The sequence below is a fragment of the Palaemon carinicauda genome, chromosome 11 (assembly GCF_036898095.1).
Source record: "Palaemon carinicauda isolate YSFRI2023 chromosome 11, ASM3689809v2, whole genome shotgun sequence".
In the NCBI taxonomy this organism is placed as follows: Eukaryota; Metazoa; Arthropoda; class Malacostraca; order Decapoda; family Palaemonidae; genus Palaemon; species Palaemon carinicauda.
In genome coordinates, this window is record NC_090735.1 from 75373634 (window position 1) to 75396608 (window position 22975).

The 22975-nt window shown below is 35.4% G+C and overlaps 1 protein-coding gene across 3 annotated transcripts in view; it reads left to right on the forward strand.

Annotated features, from left to right (window-relative positions):
- LOC137650072 (adenine DNA glycosylase-like) overlaps window positions 1-22975 on the forward strand; it is a 476996-nt gene that overhangs the window by 435351 nt on the left and 18670 nt on the right. For 2 of the 3 annotated variants that reach the window (XM_068383131.1, XM_068383130.1), the window contains exon 11: window positions 12627-12659. The exons of the other annotated variant lie outside the window; for it this stretch is intronic. In XM_068383131.1, the coding sequence (XP_068239232.1) occupies window positions 12627-12659 (33 nt within the window). The remainder of the gene's footprint in view (window positions 1-12626; window positions 12660-22975) is intronic. 3 annotated transcript variants of the gene reach the window in all.

A 22975-nucleotide genomic window follows, 5' to 3' on the forward strand; every position in this document is an offset into this window, starting at 1 on the left:
AAAAAAGAGGTTTTTCTCACGTGACTCACCCCCGTGACTGAATTTTTGGGTGATCGACCTGCAGTAGGTGTCTCGCCTACACGCTCTAGTAGTATCCAGATGTGCATTGCTGTAGCTGTACTCCTTCCCCCCGATTTCTGAGACGCATCGGGGTCGAGCGCGACCGAGTTTACCCTTCTAAGGTAATTTGCATAATTATCAAAGTTATTACATATTATGAAATTGTCGTAGAATGGTGCAACTTGTATAGGTTATCAGTTGTGGAAAGTCTTGGTGGATTGTTTTGCTACCATGTGCATGATTTTTTTTTTTAGTTAAAATTTCGTTCATCACCACGAGGGACCATTTTACCGCTAGTGCCCCTTTTTCATTTTTTTTTCATTTTTTTGCCAAGTCATTTTTCCGTAAGATATTGCCAAATAGTGTCATAAAACTTTTGCTTTTTTAGTGTTGGAAAGTGTGGTCTAGATGATCTGGCTACCCATGCGTGACTTTGTTTTTGTCATATACGACGTAGTTATTGGTATATTGGGTATTTAACTGCGGTTGCCAATTTCTGTTTTTTTTTTCAATATTTGTAAAAATTTACTACGTAGTAAGGAATTGCCGTATATTATTGATTTTTTTTTTCATGTTTATGTGTTAGAAAGTGTGCCTTGATGGTTTGGCTAACACGTGCATTTTTTTTTTTTTATCTGAGATGCCGTATATTAGAATGTTGGGCCTTTTACCCGCGAGTGCCCCTTTTTCATTTTTTTTCATTTTTTTGCCAAGTAATTTTTCCGTAAAATATTGCCAAATAGTGTCGTAAAACTTTTGCTTTTTTAGTGTTGGAAAGTGTGTCTAGATGATTTGGGCTACCCCATGCGTGGACTTTGTTTTTGTCAGATACGACGTAGTTATTGGTATATTGGGTATTTAACTGCGGTTGCCAATTTCTGTTTTTTTTCAATATTTGTAAAAATTTACTACGTAGTAAGGAATTGCCGTATATTATTGATTTTTTTTTCATGTTTATGTGTTAGAAAGTGTGCCTTGATGGTTGGGCTAACACGTGCATGTCTTTTTTTTTATCTGAGATGCCGTATATTAGAATGTTGGGCATTTTTCCGCGAGTCCCCCCTTTTTATTTGTTTTGCATTTTTTTTGCTTAGTCATGTTACCGTAAGGAATTGGCAAGTAGTGTCGCAAAACTGATATTTTTATAGTGTTGGAAAGTGTTTCTAGATGATCTGGCTACCCATGCCTATTTTTCTTTTAGCCAGATATAGCGTATATATAGGTATGTGTTCGATTTTCCTGTGATTGCCATTTTTTTCGTTTTTTTCCCATTTCTTTCAAAATTACTACGTACTAAGGAACTATCACAGAGTAATGATTCATTTAGATGTTTATTTGTCGGAAAATGTGCCTTGATGGTTTGCCTAGCACGTGGCTGAAATTTTTTTTTCTGAAATGCGTATCATAAAATATTGGCCATTTTTCCGCGAGTGCCCCTTTTTATTTGTTTATCATTTTTTTACTTAGTCATGTTACCGTAAGGAATTGCCAAGAAGTGTCGCAAAACTTATATTTTTATAGTGTTGGAAAGTGTTTCTAGATGATCTGGCTGCCAATGCCTATCTTTTTTTTTTTAGCCAGATATGGCGTATATATAGGTATGTGTTCGATTTTCCGGTGATTGCCATTTTTTCGTTTTTTTCCCATTTCTTTCAAAATTACTACGTACTAAGGAACTATCACAGAGTACTGATTCATTTAGATGTTTATTTGTCGGAAAATGTGCCTTGATGGTTTGCCTAGTACGTGGCTGAAATTTTTTTTTTTCTGAAATGCCGTATATTAGAATGTTGGCCATTTTTCCGCAAGTGCCCTTTTTTATTTGTTTTGCATTTTTTTGCTTAGTCATGTTACCGTATGGAATTGGCAAGTAGTGTCGCAAAACTTGTATTTTTATAGTGTTGGAAAGTGTTTCTATATGATCTGGCTACCCATGCCTATCTTTATTTTTAGCCAGATATGGCGTATATATAGGTATGTGTTCGATTTTCCTGCGATTGCCACTTTTTAGTTTTTCTTCCCATTTCTTTCAAAATTACTACGTACTAAGGAACTATCACAGAGTAATGATTCCTCTAGATGTTTATTTGTCGGAAAATTTTGTTTACTTCTTTTTTGATTGAATATCATCAAATTTTTTTAGCTAAAATATTATATTGTTTTACATTTTTTTTTTCGATTTTATTTCCCTTCAAAAAAATTTTTTTGGGGTTAGAATCTCAATTTTATAGTCGTAAAATAATCGACAATTATCCAGCAACCCACCATACAATTTTTATGCATATCCAAGAATAATTAGATTAGTAAATAACACCTTGAAATTGACATACCCTTCCTACATTTCAAGTGGCAGATTAGGGAGTCTGAGTCAGTGTGGTTGGCGGCCATTTTGTGGACATATCCGAAGCGTAAGTTGCCCTATCTATATATATTCTTGTTCCCTATAGAATTTGTGATATTTTGGTATATTTTTACCTGCATAAATATCATATTATATATTAAATATATGTATTTTTTTTACGAAATTTCTAAGTACTCAAAAAATTACCTTTAGATATGGCCCCTGATATAAATGTAATTTACAAAATAATGAAGATTTTTTTACATATTTCTATTTTAGGATAACATATGTTTATTCCCTAAAAAAATTAGCCACTTCCTATTTCATTTGGGTACCCAACAAAATTCATGAAATTTGGACAAATTTTTTTGGCCCAAAAAAGTTACCCTTTTTTTCTCATTTCAGATCTTCACCTCCATGGGTCTGACTTCATCCAAAATTTTACTTAATTTTTTAAAATATTTATAATAAATATTTTTTCTGCAGATGAGTAGTATTTATCTTTACAGTTGTTTTAAGCATTCATTGAAGTTTTTTTTTGACATAAGAAAAAAGGAGGTTACTGCAAAAACTGATTTTTCAAGAATTTTTTTTTTTGGCGTCGGGGTCGCGCGCGTCCGAGTATACCCTTAAAGGGGTGTCTGAGGATCGTACCTATCCAGGGTTAATATCTTCCTTTTCTCACTTTTCATTTTTGATGTTACATATAATCATGGGTTCTAAGCTTAGTTTCGGTACAGGTATTAGTAGTGGTGAGAAAAGGAAGAAGGCAATGCTTTCATTAGAATTGAAGCAAGAAATTAAAGAAAAAAATGAGCGTGGTGTCTGTGTGAGTGATCTGGCTAAACAATATGGCCAGAATATGTCTACGATCTCGATGATCATCAGCAGAAGGAAGCCATTAAAGCAGTCAAACCATCGAAGGGGATCAAAGTGAAGCATTGAAAACTAAGATTGAATTGAATGAAAGTGATGAAAATTAAAAATTGAAAAGAAAAAAAGTATGTAAAAGAAATATAAAAGTTAAAATAAATAAATAAGCTACGTTAGGTTAAAGTTCTCGTAGTGCAAATTAGAGTAAGTTATGGTATGTTATCATAGTCACCATCTCTACCTCCTCGCCGACCGTCTGTCTCCTCCTGTGTAGCAAAGCCTACACCTACATTGGCCTGTCTCTAAGGTAAAGTGACAATAAAAACCCCTTTTTTATTTATTATTTCCTTTATAATTATTCTTTTTTACGTCTCTTATATAATGCAATTATATTATTGTTATGTGTAATTATGTGCAGTAATTTGTTAAGGAGTTATCATAGGTTTTTGAGGTGTAGAACAAATTATACAAATTATAGTGTATTCTTATGGGAATATTTGCTCCAACATATGATTGTTTTAACATACGAAGCAGGTCCTGGAATGAATTAAGATCGTATGTAGAGGTTCCACTGTATATAAATATAAATATATATATATATATATATATATGTATGTATATATACATGTATATATATATATATATATATACATGTATATATATATATATATATATGCATGTATATATATATATATATATATGTGTGTGTGTGTATATATATACATATGTCATATATTTATATGTAAATATATATATATATATATATATATGTATATGCATATATATACATACATTATTATATATATATATATATATATATATAAACTGTATATGTGTGTGCATGTATATGTATATATATATATATATATATATAGCCACACACTAAACCAGAATGTTTAAATGTCACTGCCTTGGTTCCATGAGCTCATGGTAAACTTCAATTAAGATAATGTAGCAGTAATTGCCACATAAAGTATCAGTTAAACGGAACTTTTCCAGTTCCGTTGGTCCAAGGTAAATTTCTGTCAAGTTGGTGGAGCAGTCAATGCCAAGTTTGTTATCTGTTCATTGTCATTATCATCTATAATAATTGTGAGGGATTTTATCTTCATACTTTATAGTAATAAATGTTTCCTATTGTTTTTGCTTCATTGGCTTATTTTAGCTACCTCTCTCTTATTTTTCAATTCACCATTCATTGCTCATTATTACCCTTCAAAGCTCGCAGGTAAAATTTCTACGGCTCTGAATTTGATGTCTGTATAGAATGTTTTATGGTTCCATTTTCTTAAGATGAAATATTCACTAATCTTTAATGTGGATATCCTCAATCTTTTGAAGTCTATACTCGTTCTCTGGCACAGAAGTTTATATTCATGCCATCTCACGTATAAATGTTTGCAATGTAATGTAACTACAAACATCAAAGATGGTAAAATATCATAAGCATGCGGAAAAACATACGGTATATATATCGTAACAGATAAAACATATTCCTTATTGCTATATTTCTGTATGATCCACAAATAAATTGAAACAAAGGACCTCCAACATTCTGCTCCACAATTATGGGAGTACTATTTGATAAGGCTGAATAATGTCACATTCGTTACATAACTGATATATTGTACAAAGAAACTGTCGTATAGAGGGGAGGTGACATGCGCTGACGAAGAGCCAAACCGACGACAGTAGTATTTCGTAGTACCATGTCAGCTGATTGTGACAGTAAGGTTGACCCAAGTTCTTGTACAATTTTCACACCCCCATATTGAGTTACTTTAATTTATTGTGAAATGTAATACGAAGTGCGTACTACCATATATGGGTAATGGTAACAAAGATGTCTTTATACATATTTATTTCATCAGTCAACTCCGACAGTGAGTTTTATATGGGCTCGTGAGTGAGGTAATAATTATTGCATGAACTCAATTGGGATATACTCCATTTTCCCTCTTATGCCACTCATATTCTTGTATGCAGTAGTAACGTATATAGAAATATAACTTTGAGGGTAATAAACGAAAATGGTCAAACCAGTGACCATATTTATTGTGTAAGCTACCTCATTCATATCTGGCAGACTCACTACTGTCAAAACAGAATTATATTTTCCTTTACTCATTTATAGCTATCAAATATTTCTTTCTCGCAGCAACAATCTTTAATAGCTGAGAGCTATTGAAACCATAAATCGTCACACATAAACATGTGGTCAACTGTTATGTAATGATTGTGAGCCATTGAGAGATAGGGAGGGGAATTGCAAGTATAATTAGAACTAAACTGGACTAGTGGACAAATAGTGTTGATCAATCAAAATAGCAAATGCACATACCTGTAGTTACTGTTATGTATGTGGAGAAATTATTTTGATTGAATCTGAGCAGGAACTAAATGCTGTTCCAGGAATGTCTCCCTACAGCAGGCAACAAAGAATTATCAATGGAGGATAGGAGCACTAACACTCAAGGGCACAACACCCTGTCAGTAGCTTTGGTGATGCAGTTCACAAACCCTCACTTTAAGCATAAAGGTTCATTATCTGTTCAGAGACCTAAAACCTCCACATGTGACTAAGTAATTGTTATCATCTACTTTAGCTTTAACATTACTAAAGCCATCTCAGTCTTAGGTTCTATTTCAGATTCGTCCTAAATACCCTAGTGAGATGCTGGACAGGAAATTTACTATTGCAATAGATGGGAGCAGTGATGTGTTGTAGTAAAGTTAAAATAAGGATATTCACCTTGGAAGAACAAGAAAGAATAAAGCATGCACTCGCTAATATCACCTATGTTCTTCAGATTAACTTACTCTCTTCAATACCTCGGTATAACTATCCGAACTAAATAGCCACTAAAAGAGACATCTATACATGTGCAAAACCAAATAAACTGAATCATAGAATAAATGCAAAAATCTCAGCAAAATAAAACTGGTTGATCAGTTATATGAAGGCATGAGGTCTGTTACAACACTACATGAATAAATGGGGCCTGACACATGGTCCCATGACCCGACACTTGATTAATTTCTAGAGAACAAACATGTTCAAAATTTTATGCAAAAATCCCGCGAATTCGGCCTGAATTGTGTAAAAAGCAAGCCAGACCTGAATAGTGTAAAAGATTATTCAAATCTAAAATTGGGGAATTTTACTGTGGGCTCACATTACCTACACTTCTCCCTCCAGTATTTAATGGGATATCCCTTTGTCCAGAAAATACCCGTTGTTATAGCTTGCACCTTTGAGCTGCCTGGCCCACCCCTCTGTGTTCCTCGATTCTTGGCCGATCAGAATCAATGGCACAGCTGCCAGGGTCATCTGTCCCCTCTTTCTTGCTGTCACGACACCGGGACTCGCCCATCCTCCTCTGTTAGTACTGCAAGAAAGTAACACTTTTCTTGGGGGTAGCTAGACTTAACTTGATAGGGGAATGTCGACCTTTCCTGCCAGTTCAAATCAGTTCACCTGGGGTCAACTTCAGACAGGTGAATCTTGTTCAGTTGAGGTGCCATAGTGGGACTTTCGGGCAGGGCATTATATTTGTGAAGTTATGACAGGACTTGGTTTAAAATACAGAGAGCTATCTTAAAACTCATAGGGATAATAATCCTATTTATTCTGGCATACCAAAATGAATAATTGTAAAGAGTAGTTTGCTTAGGGCAGGTGCAATGGGCAAAACATCCTTAAATTAATCTGACCTGAATTGGTAGTGAGATAAAGATAAGATGCTTTCAAGTCTGCAATACTAAAATTGTATTGAAAACCAGTGTAATAATTCATCTTGAAACACATAGTTTAAGGAGAGACCCAGCATACACAGTGTATATCCTTTGTGTCTCGCTTCTACAGCCGTGATGTAACGAAAACATGGCGTAGTTACCAACAACCAATTTAGCGTAGTTCACCCATGTCTCGATAGAAGTAAAACATAAAGCTCAGAAACAAAAGTATCGGGTTTAACTACACTGCATTAGCCATAGCAACAACCAAATACAAAATGAAGAGTAAAGGAAATTCTTCACAATGTATTCTTTAATAAGAATTGTATAAGTTACTCTACTGTGAATATCATTGGAATTGCACAGGTGACATCAGCTGGCATATTAGGCGCAGTGGCTGCCTGGTGTCTATGAAAGTCTGGCAGGTGTAAGCAATCATGATTGAAGCATCTGCCAAATGGATATGTGGCTCTTCTATGGACTATTTTACCTTCTCACTGAATCCCAGTAACTTTAAACATATTACCGCTTATGTGACGTTTGGAGATATATGCAGCCCCTCAAAACAGTGTTTCCTTATTGTGCAAAATGGTAGGTTCATTTGCTTTAGTTTACCCCGTGATCCACAAACAGCATAGATTAAATGAGGTTTAAACTTGACTTGGACACTATAGTCAACCTGTTTAACACACACACACCTTGTAGTACCTTGACTTCATTTGTATTTTATCAAATGCTTAACATTATTATCAAGTAAAACAAACCTTCACTACTACTGCTATTATTATTGTTATTATTATTATTATTATCAACAATTCCTCAAACATTTTAATCGCCAATCAACGGCATTTACAAATAGTCCTGTGGCAGAATGTCTTAATTGTGTTTTGGTGTACATACGTTTCATTAGTAATACGGGCAGAACACTCTGTCATCGACGAGCAATTCTTTATAGCCAATATTCAAAATGGCCGCCACCGAAACCCAATTTTAGTTTATTGCTTTGCCAAAAATTGACATAGAGATCTGATTTTGGGGTCTAGTCACATGTTTTAAAGGTCTGGGAATCCATTAGAACACATTAATAAGCTCTATCTGGTGTCCTTTTTCACCACCTCTTAGAAGGGCATATTTTGACGTACATGTGATACACTCATGTAGGACTATATTATGTGTATATATTGAAATGAGTTGGACCTTAACAGAAACAGTGTTTCTGGTCTTAGTATAAGAACAACAGAGCAATTGGACATTTCATATTTCCTTTACCAATATCTACACATGGTCACCCAATACTGTCGTATATACCAATTCAGGCAAAAAAAATATAGTAAATTAGTTACTATGATTGTCTTGGTCTGTGTTTCTTTTACACATACTCGCACATTGGGATTTTCTACATGTATATCTAACATACTGGTGTACTAATCCTGCTGACATTGCATTATTGTTGAGACCCTAATAACATATCAATATATCTATTTGTTTCCTTTTAAGAATTAGCTTGTTGATGGTGCACCTGTTTTTGCAGGCAGTCAAACAAGATGGATTCTGCACCACAGCTTAACACCTCTTGCCTTCTGAAAAGTTACGTGAATTGTAGTGATAGTGAAACACATCTAAATGTTGCAGGACCTGACAGACTCAATTCCATCGTAGATGCTAGTAAACGCAGGGGAGACTGGTTGCATGCTACATTAGCGTCCGTATTACAAGATACTTCAAGGTCCTTGTTTGTACATAGAAACTGTGCTTCAATGTAGGCTACACCTCACAAACTCTCATAAAATCCTTGTTACAAGGCTGACTAAGTTGACAGAAGAACCATTCACCAAACGATGTCAGTGACATGCACATCACACAGATAATGTCAATTATGAAAAAGAAACTCCAAGTAGAGTCATCCGATCGATTTTCCTCCAGTTTTGATATGTTCATTAACGATGGTTGTGCAGTACTATGGGTGATTCAGTGGCCAACCCAAGGAACAGTAGAGGACATTGTCTTGAATCTGCTTTCTTATGTGAACAAAAGGTTGAAGTCATGTGATACATACTTGGTGTTTGACAAATACTATGAGAACAGTACATTATAAAGAATGTAATATGCACAATATGCACTGCCAAGAAGGCAAGCTGCCAACCCAAAATGGACCTGCATACACCTCTTCCTATTCAAAAAGCCGTCCTGAATGTGCAGTTGATCAAGTTGATATGCACTTATATCAAGGACCATGTAGAACTGGTGGCCGAGAAGCATCTGATCTTAACTGGGCAAGATCCAACTCATAATAGGTGTCCGATTAAAAATTGACTCTGCAACACGACCTCTGCACTACCCATGAGGAAGCTAATGTTCTGATTGTCCAGCAAATGGTTCATATAGCCTTGATAGGAGCTCAAAGTATTTGAGTAATTTGTGATGGCAATGATGTGTTTGTATTGTTACTTCACTTCTTTAACTTGGAATCACTCATTTGTGATCTTCTTATGGTAGAAACCAGCCATGGCAGGGCATTAGTTGATATCAGGGCCACAGCCTAGATGTGTCCAGACTTTGTCTCCAAGGCCTGGGCAGCACATGTCATCTCAGAGTGTGACAATGTTTCATACCTGCGGGTGATAGGCAAAGATATGATTGTAAAATCCTTGATGGAGAGCTACCAACTGAAAACCTTGGGTCACTTATATGCATATTTATCAGATGTCATCTTGGAAGCGACACCGTTCCTTGCTGTTTGTCAAGACGACAATTCGCTATGATGTTTGATCACAGAAGAGGGCAAGCAAAAAGCTCACTGCAGCACCATGGCTTAAGACCCTTCTACCGACCACTGAGGCATTCACCGAGTTAGAGCACACGTGCAAGCAGCAATATGGTGAGCAACACTGGAAGCTGAACCACCAGTATTTGAATAATCACAGAGGGACAAAAGATGAGGCCTCCAACATATTGGTACCATTCCATTGCCTTTACCTCCAGGTGTCATATGTGTGCCTAATGAGGTACGCTAGATGTTCAGGTGTGGCTGAAGTTCAGCTCGACCATGTGCAACAGCCAGGTACAGTTGTTCTGCAGCAAGACTGTCATACTCAGTTTTCTGTGGATGTCACAGCGCAGAAGACTGTTCAGTTGTAATGCACAAAACAAATCATCTGCCCTATCCAGTGAGGAATCCGATGAAGACGAGTGACTTTTAAGATATCAAATTACTGATGATCATATGTGGATATGACGCATAATGTTGCCGTTCTTTTTTTCAAGATGAAGTGTTGATAATGATATGTGGTTTGCGTACAATGTTGTCGCCTTGTTCAAAGGTTTGAAGGTTACTGGTGAATAGCAGAGGCAAGGGACATTGACAATGTCGTAGAGACAGGACAATGCCCTAGAGACTAACCATATATAGATATGATCAGCGCCCAAGCTCCCACTCCACCCAAAGCCAGGCAATGGCTTCTTATGACTCAGCAGGTAGTTCTGCAGGCTCTTCAAAACCCAATCTTTAGCTCACAAGGATGGTGATGTTGCAAACATTACAAGAAACTGTTGAGTTTGAGTGGGACTCGATCTTCCGTCCAGCAGATCGCAAGTGTCCATGATTATATGTTGATATGTTTATATATAAAGTGTCTGTCCTTATTGCACACAATGAAATATTGATGACAGTATGCTGGTATATTTGAATATACTATAATTTTTCCATATAAGGTGCTGATGATATGTGGATTTATTTTGACTTCTACTCCCATTATTGTTCGAAGGATTTGGTGTGTTAATATTAATATGTAAATGTGTTGTTTTCCTGTTAGCTCGGGGCCTTAAGCGAGTGAATAAAACAATCTGTTCCACCTGTTGGCTTAAGCCTTATGTTGGTAGGCATCAAATTTTGGCAATGTTATCACTTTTGTAATTTAAGAAATCAGAGACATTCAGAGTTTTGGTTCAGGGAGGAGAAAAAGAGCTTGTTGGTGTGTTCTTATGGATTTTCAAATCCTTAAAACACATGACTAGACACCAAAATCAGATTTCTGTTAATTTTTTTTTAAGCTATAGGCCAAAATCAGGTTTCGGTAATTTTAGCGGTAGCCAATTTGGATTTTGCCTGTAAAAAAATGGGTCAAGGATGACAGAATGGCATCACACAGATTAGGTTCTGTATGGTCTGTTCTACCAGAATCACCAATGAAATTTTGCATGCACAACAAAAACACCAAAGCCTAAAATCCCTGTTTTGCCACCAAACTTAAATGAGGAACAAGGCTTAAGCGCCTATTCAATTAGTTCGTTATGTATGTTGCATAAGATTTTTCATAATTCTGATCATCCTTTACATTCATATCTTCCTGGGCAGTTCCATCTTGTTCATAGTACTATGCATGCTGTTAATTCTAATAGTCAGGCCTTCTCCATCATGAACCTCAATACTACACAGTATTCTCGAAATTTAATTCCAGCTGTGATCAAGTTGTGGAATGATCTTCCTAATTGGTTAGTTGAATCGGTAACTTCAAAAGTTCAAACTTGCAACAAATGTTTTTTTGATGAAAAGGCTGACAAGTCTTTTTATAGCTTTTGTATGAAATATCTGTTTTGATGTTGTTACTGTTTTTGAAATATTTTATTAATTGTTAATTACTTCTCATATCGTTTATTTATTTCCTTATTTCCTTTCCTTACTAGGCTATTTTTCCCTGTTGGAGCCCTTAGGCTTATAGCATCTTGCTTATCCAATTAGGGTTGTAGCTTAGCTAATAATGATAATAATAATAATATTAGTAATAATAATAATAATAGGGTACATAGAGTATAGCCATCTGCTTTTCCTTGGGCAACCAAAATATGCTCTTTCCACATACCCACCAAGTTTTACTTGTTCTGTCATGGTATAGGCCTGGATAGCTTGTGATGTTTTCCTTGTCTTAACCACCTAGAGTCACTCTACTCGGAGAAAGCCACGTGAGAATTCCAAGTATTGACGTAGGATTCCCAGGTTTGACTCAAGTCGGGTTGCCACAACTCTCTAATCCAACTGCCTAAATATGGCATTTTCCCTATCCACACACTCCCACCCACTACTCTCAGATATAACTACACTCTAATTCTCACCAGCTCCTACGCCAAAATCTCGCTTCCCCACTACGGTGGCGGATGAGACTAACAAGACCGTTAATTTCCACTTCCTTTGCTCGCTCTTTTTCATCCACTCTTTACACTTACCCTCCCTTAACTCACATCACAGTAGATAATTCATAATAAAACTCTCTGTAACATGTTTCATGATGTTATCCTTATATCTTATTCTCTAAATCCAATGCAGCTTTACAACTTAATTTTATCTTTAAGTGTTTTCTGTGGACAAATGTCTTCTCTGTTTATAAAATTTTGATTCAGTATATGCAAAGGGTTTCAGATTTATGATTTGCATAAGAAATTTAATTTGTTATTGGACGGCCAACTCGTTTTTTTGTTGTTGTTTTTTTTTTCAATTTTTTTCATAATGATTTTTCTAAAAGTGAATATTCATCCAATTACTGCTGTTTGGTTTTCTAATAGCAAAATTTATAGTAGTAATCATTTACTGCATAGCATAACTGACTTGAAAATTTTGTTGCAGGTACTGAAAGTTGTGAACACCTGGGAGCAAAAGGTATGTGTTTTCCTCAGTTGCTTTTATGTGAAAAAAAAAAAAATACTGTTATCAAGGTGAAAAGTAATTTTAACACATGAAATACATTTCAAAGCAGAACAGACAATAATTCTTTTAACCTGATATGGTTAGTTACTGGTGCATTACTAAAGCGTATGGCACTTTGTAGAACAGTTACCTTCAAATATTCTATTGAATGTATTCTTAAAGTCATAAAACAAGAAACAAACAGTTGTTGCTAATAATTGATTGTAGATCTTTTAACAAATATAAGGAACAATTTTCCTTTTGTCTTATCTATATTATGAATAGATATTCCTTTTTTAATACTTCTTTAATGTTAGCAAAGTTACCATAAGCTTTCCTGGCTACCACATTATAGATCGCCTAATGAAAAATCAAAGCTAGCACTTTTAGAACAGAAACTTAACCCCAGCGTAATAAGCAGAAATAACACGGGAGAGTATAAATCCATCTGCATTGCCCCAATATTCCATCCATACATAATTCAATGGAATATTAATGGTCTTAAAACCAGTTTACGTATAGGAGAAATTCAAAGACTAATGAAAATTTATAACTTCCATTGCTTTATTCTTACACCGTACTAATAATACTGTTCCTTCAGTTTGAAATTACATTCTTGTTCAGTTCATTTGGGCTCCACAAGGCACTAGAAGAGTTGGAAGAACCAGGCCTACGTGGCTGAGCACTGTGAAGCGCAGAGTAGGAGATAATGAATGGAGAAGTATTCAACTAAAAGCTCAAGATAGAGACAACTTTTGAAGTCTAACCGAGGCCCTTTGCGTCAATAGGCGTAGGAGGATTTAGCTCAGTTTCTTCTTATACATTAGGAATTGCTATCTGTATTTATAAGAATGTAACTTAGGATGCTATGTTATTTAGGTTCAGAAATCCAATTATCTGAAATTAAATTACATCCGAATACTTATTATTTACATTTAAAATAAACCCTCTTGGAACTATAATTTGCAAATGTTACCCAAAGAATCGCAGATATGCAAGACAATTTTTTTTCTTATTAATTGGATACTTCAATGCCCACGGACCCCTGTGAGGCACAAATTGTGCTGCTGTTGATACAAATGAATCCAGCTATGATTATAGCCTCTATTTATTAGAACATATGGATCAGTAATAAATATTATTGATAGGTTTGAGTGGAACGTCAAAGACGACCTTTATAGCAGTGACCATTCTCCTATTTTAATAACCAAGGTAGAATACAAATAAAACTTATCTAGTTGAGGTAGATTTAAGGTTTATACAGGTCAAGTGCTCAATTTAATCATTCTCAAGATCTTTATTAAACAAAAGGTTTCTTCGTAAACTTCATCACATGAGCAGCTGATAAATCTATGCCTCCGACTAATTTCTGAGCATTTAAGCACTTGGTCCTTTGGTGATCAGACATGTTAACCATTATAATGGAAAAAAAAACAGTTAAGTTGAAGTAATTAGAAACCTTGAATAAAAAAGTTAAATAAAAAGGCCAAATGGTTTCTAATGTTAGGAAATACAATAAAGAACCTCGAGGATATAGCCGTAGAAGTTAATTGATTGAACCCATGTCATGGTAAAGTTTTGTCTGAATTTAGAAATTAAGTAATAAAAAGCAGAATAATTTTATGACATGAATATATATATATCTAGCATATCAGAAATTTTTTTTCAATGTAGAAGGTTTGACAGAAATCTAGAAAAATTAATGGTTCCTATAACAAAAACTGTGAGATATACATAAAGGCTCACTAGTTCACGTTGGAATACAAATCTCAATTTAAATGGGTAAATACTGAAAAACTAATCGGTGTTAATATTTTGTATACCCATTTTTATCAATGGAAAGTAGAGAAAAAATAATTGTATTGAATTTCGATGTGGAAGATATCTAATACAATGAAAGATATACTTAAGAGGAGATAAAATTTCCATTATCAAATTGTAGTTCTACGGACTACTCTGGTAAAGATATAACGTGTGATATGATAAGAAATGGAGCCCCTATCTTATTTAGGGTTTTATAATCATTTTTAGACCAAACATTTATCTCCTAAAACTTGGTAATATGTAGTAGCAATAGCTAAGCCAGGAAAAGATCCCATTAATCCAGAACAAAGTGAAAAATTGCTGACCAAATGTGTTTGCAAAACACAAGAAAAAATTGTAAATTGTAAAATTAATTTGATATTGCGCAATAGTAACATTTTATCAGCTTTGCAATTCGGCTCAAAACAGAATGATCCTCCTTGGACTCTTTGACATTTGAAAAATTACATACGTTTGAAAGAGATTTTTATCACATAGAGAATGCGTATGATACTACTTGGAGGCATACACTACTAAAATCCTTAGATCATAATCATTTTGAGGACACTTTCCTATTTTGATTAGAAATTTTATTGGTGGAAGAATATTCCAAAACCTCTACAGACAATATATATTCTGAATTTTTCAACCTTGGTTATGGTGTACTACAAGGAGCACAAAGTTGGATTTGTGTGGATGATTTTGCACTCTTCAAATAAACTTCACTTACAAAGAATTGTTAATAAAGTCACTTAAAGATTATACCTTTGGGCTGCATCTGTTGGGTTTAGATTCCACTACAGAATAAAAACTCGAGAAATAATGTTTTACAAAAATAGCATATGGATATGGAAGCATAATCAAGACAATAGTTAGGCTACACGAAGATAAGGTAAAATATTTGGGACTAATATTCGATATTCACCTCAATTGGAGAGCATTTGTATCATATATCAAATCTAAATGAACTAATGCTTACAACCAAATGATGAAATTATCTCATACTGATGATCTATAAAGCATTAGTCATATCGAAAATATATTATGGTAGCCCAATATATGGATCGGGATCTGAAGCTAATTTGAAGCTTTTAGGTCAAATACACACTTTGGGAACCTTAAACTGTAGTGGAGATTTTTAGATCTTCCCCATATGTCTCGGTTCTATGTGAAATAGGAGTCAGCTTTTTTCCTGCATCGTAATTTTGTTGCAATGCGAAATGTTTTAAAGGGGCTATCCCCTAATTCTCCAACAAAGTTCTTCAACCTAAGTGATATATTTGTAAGAAGTCGTTTACCTCATTCCAAGTTAGGGCAAATAGGCTATTACGATCTAGAAACATCCTTATGAATTTTATTCAAATATCTGTTTTTTCTCCACCTTGGATCTTGAAGAAAACAAAAATATGCATCCATCCATTCTGTTTATCAAAAATATATAATTTTACTTCGATTCACCATAAACAACCTGCCTTGAAGCATATTGAAGAGAAAGACCTCTCTGTGCTATGAAATGGCTCTAAATCTTTCATGGATGCTGGGTTTGCTGTAGTATTCTCATATAAAACAAGTCAGTTCGCATAACCTAGAAAAGCATCAATATTTGAACTCTGCGATTTTACTAGCAAATGACACTGTTAAAACAATTGAAGAAATGGTTAATTTTAAATTTGTAATTTAGTTTGATTCTAGAAAGTCCATAGAATCCTTCAAAGGTTGCCCACATAAGAAGCATCTGGCATTATGAATTAAAAATCTCCTTAAAAATTATATTCTCAATGGGTAAATATTGAAATATATTTGAGTTGTTGGTAATGAAAAAACAGATGTCTGGTAAATCAGCCTTGAATTTACAACTTGTCATTAAACTCCCCCAGTAAGGACCTTGTAATCACAGGAAAGTATTATATTCAACAACATAACAAACTATGTGGAATTATAAATATTTGATTAATAAATTGGAACAAATTAAACCAAATTTTTCTCCTTGAGATTCATTAGACCAGTAAGACAAAATAACTCAAGCCATTTTAGAATTTTTATGAAACACTTTTAGTAGATAGAATATCACTCAAGGGGTTACTGCACTGTAATTGTTCAGCGGCCACTTTCCTCTTGGTAAGGGTAGAAGACTCTTTAGCTATGGTAAGCAGCTCTTCTAGGAGAAGGACACTCCAAAATCAAACCACTGTTCTCTAGTCTTGAATAGTGTCATAGCCTCTGTACCATGGCCTTCCACTGTCTTGGGTTAGAGTTCTCTTGCTTGAGGGTACACTCGAGCACACTCTCCTATCTTATTTCTCTTCCTCTTGTTTTGTTAAAGTTTTTATAGTTTATATAGGAGATATTTATTGTTGTTACTCTTCTTAAGATATTTTATTTTCCTTTTTTCCTTTCCTCACTGAGCTATTTTCCCTGTTGGAGCCCCTCGGCTTATAGCATCCTGCTTTTCCAAGTAGGGTTGTAGCTTAGTAAGTAATAATAATAATGATATCATAAAAATAATATAGATTTCTATTCTTCGTAGATTTTATACCAATTGGATATATATATATATATATATATATATATATATATATATATATATATATATATATATATATATATATATATATATATATATATATATATATATATATATATATATATATATATATATATATATATATGTATCATGTCTCAGATTTATTCAACCCAGTTCTGTAAGAGTCAAGTTTAACACCTTAGGCTGGTTAATCCCTGTGGTTACTATATGAAATAAAGAACATTTTGGTCACAAAAATAATTGTAAAAGTCCATGGGCCCCGTCATATCCAGGGTAGTAGTAAAAAAATGTGGTGGTGTTTTATCTTCGGTTCACCCGTCATTTTCATCTTTACCACACAGTCCAAGTAGATTGTGTTGGGACTCAGAGGTGCAGACTGCCCTCTTGAACTGTGACTGTGGCATTGTCTCGAGCCAAAGGAAGCCCGGAGAAAACTATATCCTTTCATATCTTTGTCTTCATCGTGATCCTTGTTTTCTTTGCGGCCCATTTAACCTGCGGCTGTGGGATTACCTCGAGCCAAAGGAAGTCCAGAGAAAACTATATTTTTTCAATATCTTGGTCTTCATCAGTTTCCATCCATGATGTTCCAAATATTCGTTGCTCAATTATTTTATTATTTTACAATCGGGATTATTTTTTCACGTGTAATTTTTTTTGCAGTTTTCTTTTTCCTTTTTGTTGACAGTTTTCCTTAAAATTTATCCTTGTTTCTTTTTATTAGAGTACTACTTTCTTCATTTGCACTCTCTTCCTTGTCTTCTCCTCTTCAGACAGAAGTTCCTTTGCAGTATCTTTAATCTCCTCTAAGGCTTACATATTTCATAAAGTTTAAGCACTTGCATAAAGTCATGCTTTTGAAGCATATCTTCCTCTATGCCATGAAATGTTATTTCCTCCACTTACATATGCAGACCAGAATTACCAATATTGAGCGCCCTTGCTACCCCTGCTCTTTGGCACGGTACCACAAACACCCTTTTAATCTATAGTAAAACTATTCACCAACAAACAAGAAATGTCAAAAAATATAAAAAATGGCGGAGATAGAACAAAAACACTATAACACAATAGTCAAGCACAAATTCTTCATTGTGGTCTTGGCAGAGTCATTCTACCGAGTCATAGTTACACTGCCCCTTCGAAAGCAATATTTACAAGCATGCATAGACCCTTTACATCCTCTACCTACAGCTGGAAAAATATTACCTAATATAACTTGCATCATATAACATCGAAGGGAGTAGTTTTCTCCTGATATATATTCGTCATATGGTACTAAAAGAGTTAATGATATAGTCACTGAAAGGCCACATGGAGTACAATGTAGTCTTTATATGTAAGAATTAGAGATTTAATATTTAAATAATCGTCCCTTTTAATAATTTCAATCGAAAAATAGAATATTGTACTTTCTGCTGGGATCAGAATATTTTTTGAATAGCAGCTAGAGGCATAACCAAGACATAGATATCGCAATGGGAGACACTCAAATCCAATTCCAAGATAAGCTAAAATTTATGATGTTGATATTCAATAACCACTTCTTCGACTAAAGGTTTTCCTGCTATGCAGGTTCGCTATTTCTTGAAAGCCGTTTCTAATTTCTTCTGTCTTCTATGTCCTACATTGTGAGATCTTTCTCCTCCATATCTGCTGTTACACACTCCATCTATCTTCTCTGTCTCCAATGTCCTACACTGAGATCTTTCTCCTCCATATCTGCTGTTACACACTCCATCCATCTTCTCTTTAATCTCCCCCTCCTTCTCCTACCTGGAACATCCATCTCCAACAACCTCCTCCCAACATATTCCTGGTCCCTCATTACATGCCTAAACCAGTGGATTCTCTTTTCTTGGATTTTCTTTGACACCTCTGTAATCCTTGTTGTTCCCCTTACCAAGTCATTCCTAATCTTATCCAGTCTCCTGATCCCAGCCATCCATCTTAGCATTTTCATCTCTGCAACATCCATTTTCTTCTCAAAGATCTTTTTCATGGGTCGAGACAGGTCTCACTACAGTTTTATGTATCTTTCCCTTTAACTTCAAGTTTATCCTCCGATTACTCAACAATCCCGACACTCTTTTCCAATTATTCCATCCAGCTTGAATTCTATTGTTCATTTCCATTTGGAGCTCTGCTGTTTCTTACACATATGACCCTAGGTACTTTAATTTTTCTGTTCTCTTTACTATTTCACCCAGCAAATATATGTCATTCAATTTGCTCTGTGGGTTGCAACACATACTCTGTTTTTGTTCTACTGATCTTTAGCCCTCCGCTCTACAATTCCTCTCTCCATCTCTCCATCTTCCCCTCCAATCCTTCTTTATTTTCATCACACACAACTATATCATCTGAAAACAGCATGGTCCGTGGTGAATGTTTCCTCGCTCTTTCAGTAATTACATCCATTATTATATTAAACAAATAGGGGCTTAATGACGAACCCTGATGATCCCAACCCATACTTTAAAAGTCTCAGTCAAATCAACACTCGTTCTCATTTGTGTGCCTGCTCCTTCATATATATATCTGATTAGTCTAACCTATTTCTCTGGTGTTCCCCTCTCTCTCAGACATCTTCATATCTTCTGCCGTGGAACTCTATCATAAACCTTCTCTAAGTCAATAAATACTATATGTAATGCCTTTTGGCCTTCTCTATATTTTTCCTCCAACTGCCTTAGTCCAAACATTGCATCCATCGTGCTTCTGCCTGGCATAAATCCAAACTGCTCTACTCCAATCTTTGTCTCTTCCCTTATCCTCCGCTCTCTAATCCTTTCCCAAAGTTTCATAATATGTTGGAGGAGTTTAATTACCCTATAATTATTACAATTTTGTACATCCCCCTTTTCTTTAAATTTGGGTATTAAAAAGCTATTCCTCCACATTCTGGGTATCCATTCTTTCCGGTGTATTTTTTTCATCAGATCCCACAGCATATCCACTCCAAATTCCCCCAAGCATTTCCAGACTTCCACTGGGCTCTCATCAGGTCCCGTAGCTTTCCCATTTTTCATCTTTCTGAGGGCAACCTTAATTTCTTCTATATCTATATCTCTTACCCTTCCTAAATTTGGATTTCCATTTGCAATTATAGATCTTGGATTTTCTTCATTTAGCAATCTTTCAAAATACTGCTTCCACCTTCCTTTTATATCACTTGAGCTACACATTACCACTCCATCCTCACTCTTTATCTTCTTAATGTGGGTAATATCTTTGGTCGCTTTATTTCTTCCTTTAGCAATCTTGTAAATCATCTTTTGACCCTCCCTTGTGTCCAAATCTTCATATACATCATCCTCATAATCCCAGGTGCCAAGCTCGACTAAAACCCTCTCATTGAATCTGTCTCTATATTCTGGTTTTTTCAGCTCCCACCATCTTATCTTTGAAATCATTTCTTGCCTACCTCTTATTGTTCTCTTTCTATCCCAGTCTACTGTTAAGAGTGTATGCTGGTGGGTCACAGGTTCTCCTAGGAATATTTTACAGTTTCTTATCTATTTTAATCGCACCCTTCTACCTAATACAAAATTAGTTTGGGATTCTTGCCCACCACTTTTATACGTTGTATGATACTTTGGTTATTTTTCGAAGAAAGTGTTGATTGGTCTCATATCAAAGGTTACAGCAAAGTCCATAACCCTTTCACCAGCTTGATTCTGATCTCCCAAAGCCCATCCTCCATGTATTCTTTCCAAGCCCTGTCTATTTTTCCCTACAGGACCATCTACGTCTCCTACTATCATTGACCGTTCTTCATTTGCTTTGTTTATCATTTCCTGATCCACCTGTCTCCAAAAATTGTCTTTTTCCTCTTCTGTACAACATGCCTGAGATACGTACACACTGATAACATTTAGTATTTATCCATCCCATTCTAATTTTATACACATTATTCTCTCATTTAGTCTTTTCACCTCCAATACACAGCTTTCCAATTAGTTTGATTCCAACTCCATTCCTTCCTCGTTCTTTGCATCCACTGTAAAAAAAAAGTTTATACCCTGCTCCAATCTCTTTGGCTTTATTTCTCTCCCATCTTGTCTCCTGCAGACACAAAATTGGGACTTTCCTCCACTCCATCATATCAGCAACTTCTCTTCCATGTCCTGTCATGGTTCCAACGTTCAAGGGGCTAATTCTAATAGATATTGGGGCTTCCTTCTTTAAGTGCACTCGGCCATTTTGCAGTAACCCTTGCCTATTTCTCGTAGAGTTAGGGCGATGTATATGCACGTCACCTATAGGGTGCACCCTAGTGGTCATCGGTTCATATACAACGACTTCCATTTCATTGGTTTTGGCAGGGATTTTCACAACCGGATGCCCTTCCTGACGTCATCCCTCTCTATTTATCCAGGCTGGGGACCGGCACTTAGCAGGGCGGGCTTGCCCCCGCTTGGCTAGGTTCAATAACCACATTGTTTTAAAATCACATACAGTATATCTTACTTCAAATGTAAATGTAATGATGCTTGCAACTAATGGTGAAATTATTTTTTACAATATGTAAGTTTACTTTCGTCTTGCTGCCCACCCTGGGAGTAATATTTCCCTAATTCCTTTTTAATTATTTATAACTATATCATATTTTCATAGAAAATATCGTGGGTATTGACACTTTCATTGCATTCCACTTGCTTTGATGAATAATAGGGATCATGGTTGCGAGTATGTTTGAAGATATACGTGAGGGTATTGGATAACCTCAGCCATTCAGAAGATGATTAGGATCTCTTTAGCTGAACTTTTCCTAAGGGTTAGGACATTGTAATCTAGGGGATCCAACCCATGTTTTTATGGCCTCAGTTCTAATAGGTAGGTTTAGCTTACATCTGTGCTTCCCTATCTGTTTTAGTGCTATACCACAGGTAGGATATGGTATGTGGTGGACGATCGGGGAAGTATACTCTCACTGTGACGTTGGTGAAGAGTGTAAATTTCACTTCAGACGTATGATACTTTCTTAGTATTCTCAAGCAGAGTAACTAAGAAATAATGCAAATAGGCAAACTAATGTTAGCATATGGATCCTCCAGCAAATGACAACCTAGGTTGCTCTGAGTAATGAAAAGTCTGTTGACAACTTAAGGCCTGTCCAGACAAGTGTGCCTAATTGTCGGGCTTTTTTTAATAACGGGCACATTTGATGGGTAAACACTCAAATTACCCGAACGCCCGATGATTAAAATCACCAGGTAGTGCCTAAAGACAGTAAAAGGAAGACAGGAACCTCGTTTGGACTTTTGTGAGCATTTTCCTGCCTTAGTAGGTCGCATTGGTATATTGTGGGCTTGTCATCTGTTGCTATTTACTCAGGTTAGTGTTGCCAGATGAAATATTTCGTCCAGTGTTCTTTTCAAACTATGATGGATACAAATCTATGCTACACCTTGAATAAAACAAAATTTAGCATAGGAAAAAAAAGTGTCAATGGTTTTTTTTTTATTTTCATTTAAGCTCATATGTTGTATTTTCATGTTTCTCTGGTGAATTTGGGAACTCAACGTCTGGCAACGGTGACTTGGGTCTTCAAAACAATCTGAACAATGCTGTTGCCATAATATGTAAAACGAGTTGCCTGCGTTGTATATATTGCCCCTTAAGAATAAACTTTTTTCAAATGGTGCATGTTTTCTTGCATTTATCAATGCAAAGTTAAGGTAAAGTTGTAGATTGATTGTATGTATAATTTTAACTTGCAGAACATGTGTATTATCAAAGTCCGAGATTATACATTGATACAGGGCCTAATTGAGGCTAAAACTACTTTGAGATGCCCTTATTTTAATAATGTAGGCAAAAATTCGTACCTCTAGAAACAAAAATCACAATATTGAAAAAAACAGATGATCTTTTCTGGCCATATCTCCTCATGGTATGCGTAAAATATAATTTAACAAATCTAATACAATACTAG